Source organism: Pleurodeles waltl, chromosome 6 (genome assembly GCF_031143425.1).
Source record: "Pleurodeles waltl isolate 20211129_DDA chromosome 6, aPleWal1.hap1.20221129, whole genome shotgun sequence".
NCBI classification, from domain to species: domain Eukaryota; kingdom Metazoa; phylum Chordata; class Amphibia; order Caudata; family Salamandridae; genus Pleurodeles; species Pleurodeles waltl.
In genome coordinates this window covers 43813687-43829557 of record NC_090445.1, presented here as the reverse complement: position 1 = coordinate 43829557, position 15871 = coordinate 43813687, and the positions used below count along the sequence as shown (strand labels likewise).

General features: G+C 42.6%; 1 protein-coding gene across 1 annotated transcript in view; it reads right to left on the bottom strand.

Annotated features, from left to right (window-relative positions):
* Positions 1 to 15871, bottom strand: part of LOC138299143 (complement factor B-like) — a 196360-nt gene that overhangs the window by 147472 nt on the left and 33017 nt on the right. Inside the window, exons 2-4 of the mRNA XM_069237202.1 lie at positions 12930 to 13160; positions 10434 to 10619; positions 517 to 690 (exon numbers count right to left, since the gene is read on the bottom strand). Coding sequence (XP_069093303.1) covers positions 517 to 690; positions 10434 to 10619; positions 12930 to 13160 — 591 coding nt within the window. The remainder of the gene's footprint in view (positions 1 to 516; positions 691 to 10433; positions 10620 to 12929; positions 13161 to 15871) is intronic.

Sequence of the window (15871 nt, the reverse complement as noted above, 5' to 3'; positions counted from 1 at the left end):
TTTTTGTTGTCAATATTTTTGACTTCACACACAAAGTATATAAAGTTGATATTTGTGTCCTGAACAATTTTTGCCAATATTTTTGATGGGGATATTTCATCTGACAACTGTATGAGGCATAGGTTCTTTACAAAAACCAGGATGTGATCAGGTAAAGGAAGGGCAACACATAATGAAAACAATGCTGAACAGAACACTGTGTAGTTATGCTTTTTATGTATTGCACTGTTCTACACACATTAATTTGTCCAGAATTTCATGGCACATTCTTGGTAGGAAATGTAGCCACTGGACCGCATTTCATAACCAGAAGAGCCAACCTTCTGAGATGCTGCGTCTAGTTGTGCCTTAACTAATTAACTAGTTGTAACTTAACTAATCGGACCCTTGCATCTTATAGAGTCCTCAATGTAATAGACAAAACCTTATCATTTAGATAGGTAGAAAAGGCCCTGTGAGGAAAAAAAAATATTATGAGCTATTTGAAGTGTAGGGTGCAAGAGACGATGCCCTTACGTCGACATATGGGCTCCGACCCGCTCCACATGCCGCCCTCTAGGCACTCCCTCTCATTGGAGCCGAACATTGAGAGCTCTTTCCGACATTCATAGCGCACTTTATCTTCAATCCTGTATTGGTTCCCGTACTTGATGGATCCAATTGGTTGGCCAGGGTTTGGGCAGTCACCAGCTGTGCAGATAAGAAAAGAGGAATGCCAAAAGTGTGTATGATATTCATACCAGATATATCAATCACTCAATTCAAATGTACCCCCTTACTGGAGCACCTGGACAACCTGAAAAGTGCAGAGCAGGAACTGTTTACAAAGTTCCTAATTTCAATAATTTATTTAGAACAATATTTAAACAGTAATACAATACAAATAATTAAAATGACAGCAGAACTCGGTTCAATTATCTAAAAATATCAGGGCACAGGTCCCCACACCGGCTATATTCTTCTGAAACTATAAAAATGAAATTGGATACAGAGTGGCGCACAGTGACTGTGTTCATCCTGAAGCCTAGTGTATTATGTCCTATATATGAGTTTGACAGACGGGATAACCTGACTGCCAAACACCTGACAGGGTGGCTGCCGCCATAGTGGCGACCACCATGCCAAACCTAATTTCATGAAAATGCTGGTGGAGAATGGGTGCAGGCGGCCACAGAGGGGCCCATGCACTGCCCACGCACTTGGCAGGGGCAGTGCAGGGGCCCCCCTGTCCAGCACCATCGCAATGTTAACTGTCTGCTTTGCACCCTGCTGGCTACAGCACTGCCGTTGGCTCGATTATGAGCCAGAGACAATGCTGTAGCCTGTTTCCCGCAGGGCCTAGGTTTTCCCCCGCTGACCTAGCGGGAAACTCTTATTAACTCCGGTGAGGAGGTCACCACGTAGGTAGCGGTCACCCTTTTGGGAGTTTGCCGGACAGAGTTTTCCGTCTGCCAAACTCGAAATCGGGCCCATAGTGTCTGTACCTGTTACACTTCACATTTCCCAAACAGTACTAATTACCATCCATTTCATTAAGATTGAGCCGTAACTTATGAGGACTGATAAGAGATTCTAACAGTTCAAGACATCTACAGTTGAAGACGGTTGAGACTTCGGAAAGCATACTCTGCTGAGAATGACAATTGCAAAGTTTCCATTATTCACAAAGCCGGGCCTATGAACTAGGGGTCGGCCTAGCAGTGCTGTGCACAATTCAGCTGAAGACCCTCTCTATTCCTCTTTCAAGGTGGTCAAGATTTGTGGGACTCTTGTGTGGTTTCAATCGAAAACATTCATCTATGTACCTTAAAAGAGTGTCCAATTTTGAGCAGGGAAGTTTCTCTTATGCAAAACATTAGGGAAATATTTCTTACCCTGTAATCTTAGTTCTGTGTCAAAGGTATTCCCTTGGAATCAATAAACAGTAGAATATCTCCACACATATCCAGCTCATCGGAGAATCATTTTTAAGACAATGCCTATGCCTATAAGACGTGGCAATTCCTACTCTCTTTTATTGGTTTTAGAAAGTAAATCCGATTGGCCTGACTGACATACAATACATTGGGTGGAAAACATCATTGAACTACACTGTTTTTAAAACCTCAAAATAAAGGGAAAATGTAGCCTCGTGTAGGCTAACCAGACAAAGGCCCTCATTTTGGAGTTTGGCAGACGTGCTTCCCTATCTGCCAAATTCCCGACAGGATGGCCGTCGCCTTTGTGGGGACCACCCTGCAGGAGCTATTAAGAGTTTTCCGCTAGGTCGGTGGGTGAAAACCACCTAGCGGGAAGCAGGCTACAGCATTGAATCCAGCTCGTAACAGAGCCGGCGGCAATGCTGTAGCCCGCAGGATGCACCAGCACCTGTGCAATGTTCACTGTCTGCGAGGCAGACAGTGAACCTTGTGATGGTGTTTGGCAGGGGGACCCCTGCACTGCCGCTGCCAAGTGCATGGGCAATGCAGGGGCCCCCTGCAACTTTTCTCCATCAATCTTTTCATGGCAGTGAAACCTCCATGAAAAGGCTGTCAGAGAACAAGGTTGTAATTCTCAGGGCAGGGCTGCATCCCGGCGGAGACGGCGGAACCCTGGCGGACTGACCGCAAGGGTCCTAATGTGTGTTCAGATGGCCACAGCAGCAGCAGTCCTGACTGACCACCGCGGGGCTGGCAGTGTAAAGGCCGCCAGCCTCGTAATGAGGCCCAAAATATCTTAAAGAAACTTTCAAATCAACCAGCCTTCCCATGCTGCAGTACAGGGTGAATGAGGCAGTTGGTTTTGAAGGAAATAGAGTGAAAAAATCGCTGTCTTCATTGCCTATTTGCAAAAGTCCTTTCAAATGGGGAGGCAGGTGGTTTGTTTATAGATTTAGAGAGAACCCCCTTTCCAGAGAACTAGGATTACCTATAAGTAACCTTTCCTTCTCTTTTGTGGGATTCTCTGTGATATCCATAAACAATAGAATAGAGAAGAAACCTAAATCATCCTCAACCTTTGGTGGAGGGTTCCAAGGACATGGAGAAGAGGACATAACTATTACAAAAGAAATAATTTGTGCAGTAAGGCCTGGCCTACCAGAGCATCTGCTCTAGAGTCAGAGTCTAAACATTAATGCTCAGCAGAAGTATTCACTGACGGACTTCTAGGTTGCTGCTCTACAAATATCTGAAATAGGCATATTTCACATGAGAGTAGTAGTAGCTGTTTTGATGCGAGTAGAATGAGCCTTATGCTTACTTGGAAGATGTTTGTTTACGATTGGGAAACAAACAGATAGGCAAGAAACAATCTATCTAGCTAGAGTTGGCCTCCATGAAGCCAAATCCATGTGGTGTGGACTTTGCCAGCATTTATTACTTGTTTGAGATGTCAAATGGATTTGGTTTCTGCCTAATAATATTCCATAGTTCTTACAACATCTGAAATATGAAGAGCGCATTCTGCCAGACTTGAATGATCCAGATAGAATCAAGAAAGTGAAATCATCTGATTTATGAAATTAGTCTGGGAAGAAAAGAAGCTTGAGTTCTTAGGGGAATTTTATGTCTATGGAAAACCAGATAAAGTTCCTCTGCTCATGGAGCTTGAAGCTCACTCACCCCTCTGACCGAGGTTACGCCAAATAGAAAAGCTACTTAAATGTGATGTGATACGCATGGATTCAAAAAGGGTCGTCATGGAGGCATTAACTTGTTAAGGACAACATTAAGCTCAGACCATTTAGAAAATCCATTATCCCCGCCATGGTGTAAATGGATATCTGAGAGGGCACCCATGTGCACTTTATTAGAAGAGAACTGAAGGCCAGTTTTTTTTTCCAAGAAAGAATGGTAATACCATTGCTTCTTGTTAAGATCTCGGTCCACCTGGTTTTGAAGACACAATGCTCAAAACCTCTTCCATTTAAAGGCATATGAACAATAGTGAACAGCCTTTTTGCTTGCTCAATATCTTCATACAATCATTTGTAAGATTAAAGAGATTAAAGTGATTGTATTGTAGGCATTCAGGAGCCAGGGAATCAAGTTCAGCAAGAACAGGTTGGGATGGGAAGGCCTGCCTGACATTCTGGTAAGCAGGTCTTGAGTGGGAGTGTCTAGTTAGGCTGAAGGAACAGGTGAAGCAGGTCTGGATACCACAACGGCCTCACCCAATCTAGTACTGTGAAGATGATCATCATTTCGCACTGCATCATTTTGATTATGCTTTTGTGTAGGAAGGGGATCTGTAGAAAAGTGTAGACAAATGCCTTTGACCAGTTTTTCAAAAGGGTATTGCCTTGGCTCTGGGCTCTAGAAACTGGGTGTGAAAGGATGTAATTTCATGTTTTCTACTATGTAGAACAACCAGATTTTTGTAGTGCCATACTTGTAAAAGATGTTTTGAAGTATAAGGTGTATGGGGCGGGTGATGGACGGTACTTTTATGTCAAAAGTCATATCTCAGGAAGCCAATACCCTCCTGGCAAGTGCCTCTTAAAATGAACCAACCCAGCAGCAACAGCTGGAATATCAGAGTCCAGACACCAGGTCCTCTGGAAAGAGGTGTGACCTCATAGGTGCCAACTCAAGAAACCAATCTCAGCCTAGGGAAGACATTTGAGCATGCATTTATTATAATATAAAATAAGCAGACAATTTATAGGTGAGGAATTCCTGAATACTTCCCTTTTATTCTGGAGGTTCAATGTCTTTTTTCAAGTTAGTGTACAGAGACCCAAATCTGAGATAAGTTCAGCTTTGCCCCGATGCGCAGAAAGGGCAGCTGTGTTATGCAGCACCATGCCCAAGGTTTGCACTGAGACTCCCTCACATGTATGCGGTGAAGACATATACACAATCAGCTGGCAACTGGCATCACATGTTGCATACTGTATACCTTATTCCTTCTTATGGGCTGTCAGGGCTGGTTTGCAAGGCTGTCTCTTGTCAAAATAGGACGTGATCAGGCTCCTGCATGCTCTCACTTTACAAAGCTCCATTGCTACCAATGTGAACATGTGTTTATGACCAGTCTTCTGCTGCTTCTAAGGGTGCATCTAATCAAAAGAATGTTGACGGAACACATCTGAGCCTTACTTTGTGTTTCGCTGCAGAATCGTTCCATGACTTCTTAATTATACAGTTAACTCTTCAGCGGCTTGCCCATGCTGAGTTACACCTCTAGTGTTCCAGAAAGCGAAGTAGTCCTGCACTATTCCTCACCATCCCTACCTACTCATAGTCACTGCTCTGCAGGAGTCGCGAACATCACTCTGCCCGACTCCTAATCAGTCCCTTTCATGTGATAGTGCCTTGAATGTTATAAGCAGACACTGGAGTTTAGATAGAGAGAAGAGGCCGTGTATGGGGAAAACAAAATAATATGAGTCCTCTAATGTTCAGGAATGCCCTTAAGTCAACACATTATCTCTGGCCGCTTCTCACGCTGCACTCTTAACACTGCCTCTCTTTGGAGCTAAACATCGCGAGCTCTTCCAGACAGTTATACAGCACTTTAGGCCAGATTACGAGTTTGGCGGGCCAACCGGCAGCCCACCAGACCCATTGGGAGGAGCCAGCCACAGAGCTGGAGGTTTCCCCACCAGCCCAATTACAATGTTTCCACTGGGCTGACCGGCAGACACCTCCCTATTAGAAGCTGAGGCCAATGTTGTTGCACAGAGGTGCCCCCAGCTCCCTCAGAATGCACACTGTCTGCTGTAGCATTCTGAGGGTGCTGGGCGGGGTGGCCCCTACACTGCCCACAACATGGGTATGAGCAGTGCAGGGGCCCCCGTTGGGCCCCAAGCACTGCCTTCCCACCAGCCTTTTCATAGCTGAACTCAACGCAGCCATGGCTGACCAAGACTTCTATGTCTGCCAACCCTTCAGGATCCCTGATCCTGGTGGTGACAGTGGTCTCCTGGCGGGCGGTCAGACCGCCAGGAGCCCGGCGGTCCGACCTCCACAGCAAGTTTGGTTGTCACAAGACTACCAAACTTGTAATTAGGCCCTTTCCTTTCTATTCAATTCGTATTCGGTCTCATACTTGAAGGACCCAGCTGGCTGTCAGATGGATCCAGGTTTGTCAAATAAGACAAGAGGAATATCAAAAGTATGTGTGATAGTCATAACAGATATATCAATCACTCAATTCAAACTCACCGCTTACTGCTGCAGAATACATGGACAATCTAAAAAAGAATAGGGGCATAACTTCTTACAAGGTTTCTCATCATCAATTCCGGTATGTATCCTTAATATCGAAGTCAGACTATTTGGTTGTAAATATTGAAGCCAGAATATTATGAGCATAATTATTTTGAGGTTATGTATTATTGTTTTTCGCTTTATATACAATAACATTGACGTTTTCAATATTGAAAACATAAATAATGTTGTGTAATAATATTTAGGACCTCAGTGGTGGCAGTCAGGACATTAAGACCCTGGCATTCAGAATGCCATCAAAAAGGCTGGTGGAGAACAGGTGCAGGGTACCACAGGAAGGCCTCTGTGCTGCTCATGCACTTGGCATGGGCAGTGCAGGGACCCATTGCCCAGTTCCCCCGCTGTGCAGACAGTGAGCATTGCAAGGGTCCTGGTGCCCCGTGCGGTGGCAGCATTGCCACAGACTCGATTACGAGCCAGCGACAATGCTGCTGCCACTTTCCCGCTGGGCTGAAGGGTGGAACCTTGGTTTCCGCCCATCAGTTCAGCGGGAAGTCGCAAAAGGTCCGGCAGGAAGGTCGCCAGCATGCCGGCAACCTTCCTGTCGGAAGTTCAGCAGCGCGTCTTACCGTCCCCCAAACTCCTAATCAGGCCCTAAGTGTTTTTTAGAATAGAATAATTCCTATGATGTTTATTTAAATGTTACGTTGAATGTGTTCCTGTATTTTTAAGTGTTTGTTATTCATATAAATTTATATATTTTAAGTTGCTTTGTAGTTTTTATATAAATTATAGGGATTTTTGTAAATTCTGTATTTTTGTGTTTGGGGTGTTGGGTGATGTAGGGGACAGGTAGTGTAATAAAATATACTGCATTTTATATTTTATTAAAATGTTTGATTTTTGTATTTACTTTGTTTGATTATTTATTAGTGCGATCTATTATTAAGGCTCCCCATTTTCAGTGTTCACTGATTTGTACAGGTAAATAGAGACAAAAAAAACATCTATTTTAATGTCGGTATTTATTTTTAAATATGAAAACTTTAGAAAATAGATTTTCTTTTGGACGATTCCCACTGCTGTGAATCATGAGTGCTAGGTCAATATCTGTACAGACTGACAGGTAGGGGAGTTAATAAAAATAAAAAAAAATCCTAATTAAGTTTAAATACCTGCAGCAATACTGCTGCTTAAGCAGTTCTAAAAGGTGAATCCTTTCAGCTGACTGCATTGCACTGAAATGGCTAAAACCCAATGGATCCTCAAACATGAGTAAACATCTGCAGGTTAAATAAATGTGGTAATATACCTTTTGCAGCTTCACTTTTTACACTAATTTTAAAATAATATGAAAAAATACACATAAAATAATAAATATAGATAAATATAGATGGAGACATCAAAAATAAGTACAATTAAACAAGATGCCCTGTTTATTATTCAGGTTGGTGGTTATGAATGGGATTACTTCATTATTATAATTTTTTTGATTTTAGATTTATTTTCTGATTTTTTTAAATATCAAAATGTTATTTATTGTTCAGGTTTTTGGATTTTATGGGGGTTTTGCGTGGGTATTGTATTTGAAATGTTTATACTTGGATTCTTTTTATAAAATATTTATTATTTCTTTGGGGAGGTTGTTAGTTACTTTGGAGTTTTGGATGGATGGGTAATTTATTGAATCATATTTTTAAAATGTTAGAAAATATTTTGGGAGATTTAGGCCCTCATTACGAGTTTGGCGGTCCCAGGACCGCCAGACTTGCGGTGGCGGTCAAACCGCTGCCAAAGCAGCGGCCCAACAGCCATATTATGACTGTGGCAAAAGCGCCATGGTCCAACCACCGGCATTGCTACACCGCTAGGCAGTGAAAAGCACAAAGGGTGCTATCGCATCTGACGCACTGCAACATTGCCGCCTGCTTGATTACAAAATAAAATTGTATTTTGTAAGTTTGTGCCGATTTTGCGTAAAAAAACGACGCAAATGCGGCGCTAAAAAAGTATAAATATGGGCCTTTCATTTATTTTTTGTATTTTGTAAGTTTGCGCCGATTTTGCGTAAAAAAACTGCGCAAATGCGGCGCTAAAAAAGTATAAATATGGGCCTAAATGTGCCAATTGGGTGTAAACCAGTTCTACCGGGTCTAAAGCAGAGAGCACTGGTCAGCAGTGATACAGTGAACAGAGTCCTAAAAGCCAAAACAAACTGGTTCAGAAAGCAGGAGGCTGAGGGCAAAAGGTTTGGAGATGACCCTGCAGAAAAGGCTAAGTCCAGCAGCATACAACTGAGAGCTTTGTTCATACCTAGAGTGGAGAGGAAGGGGGAAGGGAGAAATATTTATATTTTACAGCCAACTTCAAGAATAGGACATAGTATTGTAACAATGCATAATTTCAGCATTATTTTGAAACTACAAATGTGACTAAGAACATATTTTTATGTAGCACGTTATACTCCACATTTGCTATTTCTAAACACTACAGATAACATGATTCAAATATTTATTAATGCATGGACTTCAGAAGTACGAGTTGGAATTGCAGGGATTCAAACATGTGACATGTACATCAACTGGTGATAGCCATGGGTAACAGAAGACTGCTAGTGCAGAATGAAGAGTGATGCATGAACCGAAAGATTAAATTGACAGCAAAATGGTGACAGAGCAAAACAGAGTGAAAAAGAGATGGAAACATAATGAAAAAGAACTGACACTTTGGGAAGCAGTGACTAGCAGCACTGCCCATCAAAAAGGAAGTAAAGAGCTCCATATCAATGCAATTTAAGTTTGGTGGCATAACTCTGGACAGCATTTGTCCTTGATACTAAGTTGGTCCCCACAAATCAATCTGAAAGGGGTCCCTTCTCATCTTCATCTGGCCCTGGCTCCGCCATGCAGGTGCCAGAAGCAATAGGATGACTACCCAAGCAGCCATATAACCAGGACCTTGAAAACAAGATGGTGACCCCCTAACTTCCATCTCTGCAGGTCAGAGAGTAAACACAGGAACAACCGAGCACAGAGGCCCGAGGAATCTATCCAAGGTCTCTACCCTGAGAATCTATGCAGGGAATTTGACCAACTTTACAAGGAGCAGCTAAGGAAGGAACCAGGTGGCCTTCTAGCAGGGAACATCTAAAGCGGAAGGAGGGATAAGGAGTTTGTCCAGAAGGGAAAGCTTCCATGCTGAAGGATAGGGGTAAATTGGGAATGCCTGCTACATCTACACAGCAGGTGACAATTGCCTGTCCCTCTATAAAGACACAGTCCATGGGAGGTGAATGCAAATCAGAGGGCTCCTTGAAAACAGCAAAGAAAAGAGAAAGTGTAGGAAATACATACTCAGATACTAGGAAAACAGTTTTTTAAACATTCAACATAAAGTGTCTGTCTCAATAGGGAGACAAGAAAAACAGGATCACATATGGCTGATGATCTCATTATATTCCTCAGAATGAAGGAGAAGGAGATGAGCTAAAACAACCATAAAGTAAGAGCTACAAACTGCTTTTATCGCTGGTGAGTCAACTTCAACGATAAGGAGACACTAGGTCATATTTAAAAGTAGACCGTGCTGTAAACCCCAAAGTTTCTCACACTTGGCACTTCTCATCAGGGGCCTAAAGAAAATTGACCACATTCCCCCTCACTGAAAGAACTCGTCTTGCTCCACATCCAGGATTCATACCCAGCTGCATCATCTATAAAGTGATCAAAAACAGAAATAAACAACCTCAGGTGGACAACACCAGACCAGTGTCAACAGACTGGAGAGGAATGTACAGGAAAGAAAGAACCAGAAAGCAGACCTTCTTTGTCTGCCCCAAGAATATGAAACAGCATGCCTACTGACAACAGGAGTTCCCCAACCCTCTTACAACTCAAGGAGAGGTTGAAACTGCATCTCTTTAACAAACACGTTCCCACCAGACAATACAGCTCATCCTGCTATCTTCTTCTCAGCAGTGTTCATGAATGTCTGTCCACGGACTCTCTCCTTTATGTTCAGACTCTGGTGCTACCTAGGTTGGTTGGTGCTACACCACAAGACCTACTTATTATTTATTTGTGTGGATATCCCCTGCAAAGAAATGCAGTTTATCAAACAGCCCTGAAATCAAAATGTCTGGTGGTCTAGTCACTTTCTCTTTTCATTCCAGGTTTTCTGTATATGAAACATATATAAAGGGGAGACTAAACGTTACATCTGAAATCTGACTGTGGTGACCTCAACACTTTTTATGTGGGATGCATATAAATTACTTACATCCATCGTCACAGATAGTGGTTTCTCCTGACCACTTTCCATTTGGTAAGCATGTCCGGTTGGCAGAGTTGAGGAGTTTGTAGCCCTCAAAGCACTCAAACTGCAGAGTGTCCCCAATGCGATAGACATTTTGCCTGGGGAAGTATGCACCATCTTCAAAATCCACAGGTGTCGGGCACCGAACTTCTACATTTCGAAAAAACATTCAGAGAATGATTAACATGAAAAAGAATAAACAAATCTTCGTTTTTGGTAACATTATCTGCAGCTGTAGTTTTCCATCATCTGTGACAAGCTTTAAATATCTTCCATGTAGCCAGTCCTAATGCCTGGACCATGAGCCCTGCACTGCAGAGGGGACTATATTTAAACAGGGCAAATTGGAGAGGGACTCTTTCAGTTTGTTGATGATGATACAGACAAGTTGCTGAGGAGGGGAATCAAAGAAGTCAATTAGGTCTTGGGACTGAAATTAGGACATTCTTCACTTGTTTGTCAGCCTCTGGGTGCTCATTTGTCCTCCTAATATGGTGCCTATGAAGGGGTACATGCATTCCAGTTTTGCGCTAGCATAATATCAAAATATCATTACATCCACTCCACAATATTGATTATTGACATATTGTCAAGGTATGAAGACTTGCAGCCTCATTACGAGTTGGGTGGTCCCACCGCAGGACAGCCAAATTAAAGGGGAGCATGCCACCGCCATGGCAGTGACGTTCCCTCTGAGCGTATTACAGTGTTCCTGCCAGGTTGACCGGCTGGAACATTGCAATAAGCGTTCCCTCTGGACTACCCAGCGGGAAAAGAGTTAGGATGTTGGACTTGGCTCCCCTAGGGGAGCCAAGTCCAATATCCTAATGCTCATGGGCAGTGCAGGGGCCCTCCTGTGGCCCCCGGCACTGGCTTTCCACCAGACTTTTCATGGCAGGGTCCCCGCCATAAAAAGGCTGGTGGAAAGTCGGGTTGTAATCAGATGGCGGTGATGAGTTCAGCAACGTCATGGCTGATTACAAGCCCGACCGCTGCCACCCCGTCTGGATCTATGATCCTGGCAGGGACGGGGGTCTTCAGGCAGGTCCACCTGCCAAAGTCATAATTTGGCACTCGGACTGTCACAGCCGCGGCAATCTGACCACCACCGCAAGTTTGGCGGTCTCATGACCGCCAACTCATAATGAGGCCCTTAGATTTATAACAGTAAATCTGTACTTCCTAATGTTTACGATATGCTGAAAGTTGAGACTGAGACTTCTGTATATGTATAAATTCTAAAGTGGGTTCTATTTATGTATGGTCACATGGTCTAAAAAATGACAGGGGTTAAAGGCAGGAATGGAATAAGTTGTAGATGAGCATCAGCTTAGCTACAAGTCTAAGGAATAGTGTAACAGGTGGAAGTGAGTCCAGAAGGGCATTGCAGTCCCCCAAGGATTGGATAGCTTTGGCCAATTGTCAAAGGACATATTGAAGAGAGGTATGTCTGTGCTAATGTAGAATGAGGGAGGTGCTGCAGCATAGGAATGGGGTGATCTTGAGGAAATCAACTACATTTACTGCCTAGCGTGTTAGAAAAGATGGTATGTTAGTGAAGGGCTGTTGATGTTATTGTATTTTTTGTGTTGACCTCTATCTCAGTTATCGTCATAAAGTGTGGTGGGGTACATAGTAGTCAAAGTCTCTGGAGATGCAGGATGTCTTACTGCAGGCTGATCTGGGTTCCCTTATTCAGAACCAGAAGAGGAACCATTCGGAGTTGGTGCCCTTGTAGGCGAGGTACTGTTTCATATGAAGTTGAGTAGGGTAACTGCAGTAAATAGGGTATGGTTTAGTTGGCTATCTGAAAGGTAATATGTGTGGCGAGGGAGAGCTCGAGCAGAGGAGTGTCAGATGAATGAAGATGTTTGTACCCACAATACCTTGGACTCTAGGAAAAATGAGTCAGAGAAGAGCAGAGGATGTGATGGTTTGGACCATGAGGGACCGTTGACGATGAGGTATGTGACAGAGCCTGGGTTTACATAGTAAGAGCAAGATTCAGGGCACCGCATGAAGGAGAGGAATCCAGTGGGTCCCAAAACAGTTCTTGAGGTGAGTGGGACCCAATCATGAGAAAATGGTGTTGGGTTATAGGACATGCACAAAACACTGGGGCATGAAATGTGTTTTCTTTAAGAATATGTTGACATACAAATCCTGATGCAAGAGTGTTACCCCTCCAAGGATTTATTGTGTGGAGCTGGTGGGTCGATTTCTTTTTAACAAGATGTGCTGAGGGCACCAGGATACTTGTGGAGATGGGAACTGCTCAAGTTGGCCTTCAGTTATACAGCGATTGTTTGATCAGTGAATGGCCATCAACCTGAGTGTAGGGAGGGAAGGAATGTGGGGGTGCAAACTATAGCCCTTACAAACAGTTATGTGAAGTGACACCAACTAAACAGAGCACAATCCGGTCTTCATGGAAAACAACAAAACATGGCTGGACCTTACCTTTGCATATTGCTCTCTCCACGGTCTTCCCATCAGGAGATTTCATAGTTGACCACTTGCCAGCTTGGTTGCATGTCCTGCCAAATACAGGGTAAGGGTACATCCCCTCTGGGCAGTTGTACCTCAGTCTTTTTATCTGTTTACCTTCCTGGGATTCGAACAAGGTATAGTTACCACCTTTAATGTCAATGCCAGTCAGGCTGCACGGTGTAGCAGGATGCCCTTCTGCTCCTGGGGAAGAAAAACCGTGTTAGTGTAAGAATGATGGAGAAGTCAATGCACTGTTGATAAAAAAAAACATTGCATGGGTCTCCAAGCCTAAGTGGAGTCTAACGGCCTTATCTAAGGAAGACCGGTCATCACCATCTACCTGAATTCCAAGTTGTCAGTGGTTATCCTTGTTGGTCGTGAGATCCAAAGTGTATACAAGCCTGGTATTTAGGTAGATGTTAATAAGCCTATTTTCCTAAACACACCTGTGAAAACTGTATACACAGGTCAGAGTCAAATAAGATAGTAAAGGTTAATTAATTTAAATTTTTCCTTCAAATGTATTATTTATTTCAATAAACATGCATATTTTATTGCATTTTGCACTGGTACAGTGTTTGGTAACCTTTCCCACTCTTTAGTATAATTTATTTCAATAAACGTATATTTTTTGCATATTGCAATGTTACAGTGTTTTGGTAACCTTTCCCACACTTTAGTATAATTTATTTCAATAAACATGCATATTTTATTGCATATTGCAATGTTACAGTGTTTTGGTAACCTTTCCCACAATTTAGTATAGTTTATTTCAATAAACATGCATATTTTTTGCATATTGCAATGTTACAGTGTTTGGTAACCGTTCCCACACTTTAGTATAGTTTATTTCAATAAACATGCATATTTTTTGCATATTGCAATGTTCCAGTGTTTGGTAACCTTTCCCACACTTTAGTATAATTTATTTCAATACACATGCATATTTTTTGCATATTGCAATGTTCCAGTGTTTGGTAACCTTTCCCACACTTTAGTATAATTTATTTCAATAAACATGCATATTTTTTGCATATTGCAATGTTCCAGTGTTTGGTAATCTTACCCATGCTTTCACCAGACCTCTCGGGTCCTTTCAGGTTTCATGCTCTCTGCACGCCTGCTATCATGTGCAGCAGGAAAGACCTCTACTCTCTGGCTGTCAGCCATCTTGGGCTTGGTGTAGGATTGCATAAGGTTACCCTCTTATTCTTTTTATTGATCTCATTGCTTTGGTCAACTTTTCATCCATTATTGCCTCTTGTCGCCCAACACCTGGATGTATTACCAACATATTTTCAAGGCAAGTAGATGTGGAGTTATGAATTGTAAATCTACGCATACCAATGTATGCTTACATTGACGATATGCGCGTAGTCCATATATGTTGATATTATTGACCTTGATACTGTGGCAAAGAAAGGATACTTTCAACCCATGAATACCCAAGATTTTTTTTCATTATCTACGTTGTAAAGATTTTCCAGGAGAGACACTCTTTCTCCTGTCCTCATGAGCTCTACAGTTTGAAACTATCTCCCAAGTGGTGACTCCAATTTTTGCTTGTACTAGTAACACACTTACTGCCTTTGTTAACTGTTACAATCTATGTATGCTAGAGTCCATCCTTGCAGTAACCAAGAACTTCTGGAATTTGATCCCTCTACTTTATAATTTGGAAAGTGGACTAGAGCTAGTTATTAAATATTAAACATGGCGCCTTCCATGTAAGTGAAATGTAAAGTTTGTCTGCTGGAAACATCACAGCTTATTAATATATTTACGTAAAAAGATCTTAAAATTATGAAATACACTGTAGCATTTTTGCTCATTTGCAGGTGGCAATATAATGCGGAAGTTATATTGTGTTTTTAAAACAGAGGGCAAACTAGAGATCCACGCTGATTTTTTGTAGAGCCTTACAGAAAAGTAATGCATGTTTAAAATCCTTAACAACATTTTGGGAAAAGTTGTTCCAGTGAAGGATACTTGACCCAGCACCTGCATTCGCGAAAATATCTCAGCAGTTGGACCTTATGATGCAACACAAATTCTAAGTACTGCTGCAATTTTACTGCCTTTTCCTTGCCCAGATCTCAGGTCAAGTAGATATGCAGTTGTACCATATTTAGTTAGCTTGGGATAATCCAAAACGAAACTAACTTGCAGCGCCCGGTCTTTGTCGCAATAGTTTTGATATTATAATATTTCCTGGAGGCACTAAATTGGCAAGGATAAACAGAATTCTCAAATAATGAACCAGGAAACTGGGTTCAAATAAACTTTCGCAAACAGCCGCCTGTCTTCCTACTCAACACAGAACATGCCTAATCAGGCCTTTCTGGCCAGAGACTCTGAGCACTTTGCAGCTCGTGTTCCAACATCGCACGGCGCCCAACCTGTGTACACATTCACATTTGTGTTCATGTTTGTGTAGGATTCTATCCAGAACAAAAGCAAAGCTACTTCTAGCACGAACGAAGCACTGATGCGAGACTTGGGGCCATATGTACTAAAGCATTTTCCCATAGACACAGAATGGATGAAACCCTTTGATACATCTGGCCCTTGGTAACGTGAGTGTTCTGAGAAGAGATGGAGGATGGAAGGCCATGATTCATGGGGATATAGAGACCCCTAAAGGAATGTGGCGATGACACGAACAGACCAACAGCAAAAGAAATGGAGTGCACAGAGGGTTGGGGATTAAAGGTCTTAGAAGTTCTGGCTGGACAGGGGGAGGTTGGATGGGGGGGTGAATAAATACCTTTATGGCGCACCCTGATGGGTGTCACGAGGATACTGATCGTGGATAAACTCGGGAACGTTAAAAGTAATGAGCACAAAATTTCCTTGAGTGGGACGGGTGGGGGAGAAATGTGAGCGAAGCAGTGCTTAATTTATGCTTGTGG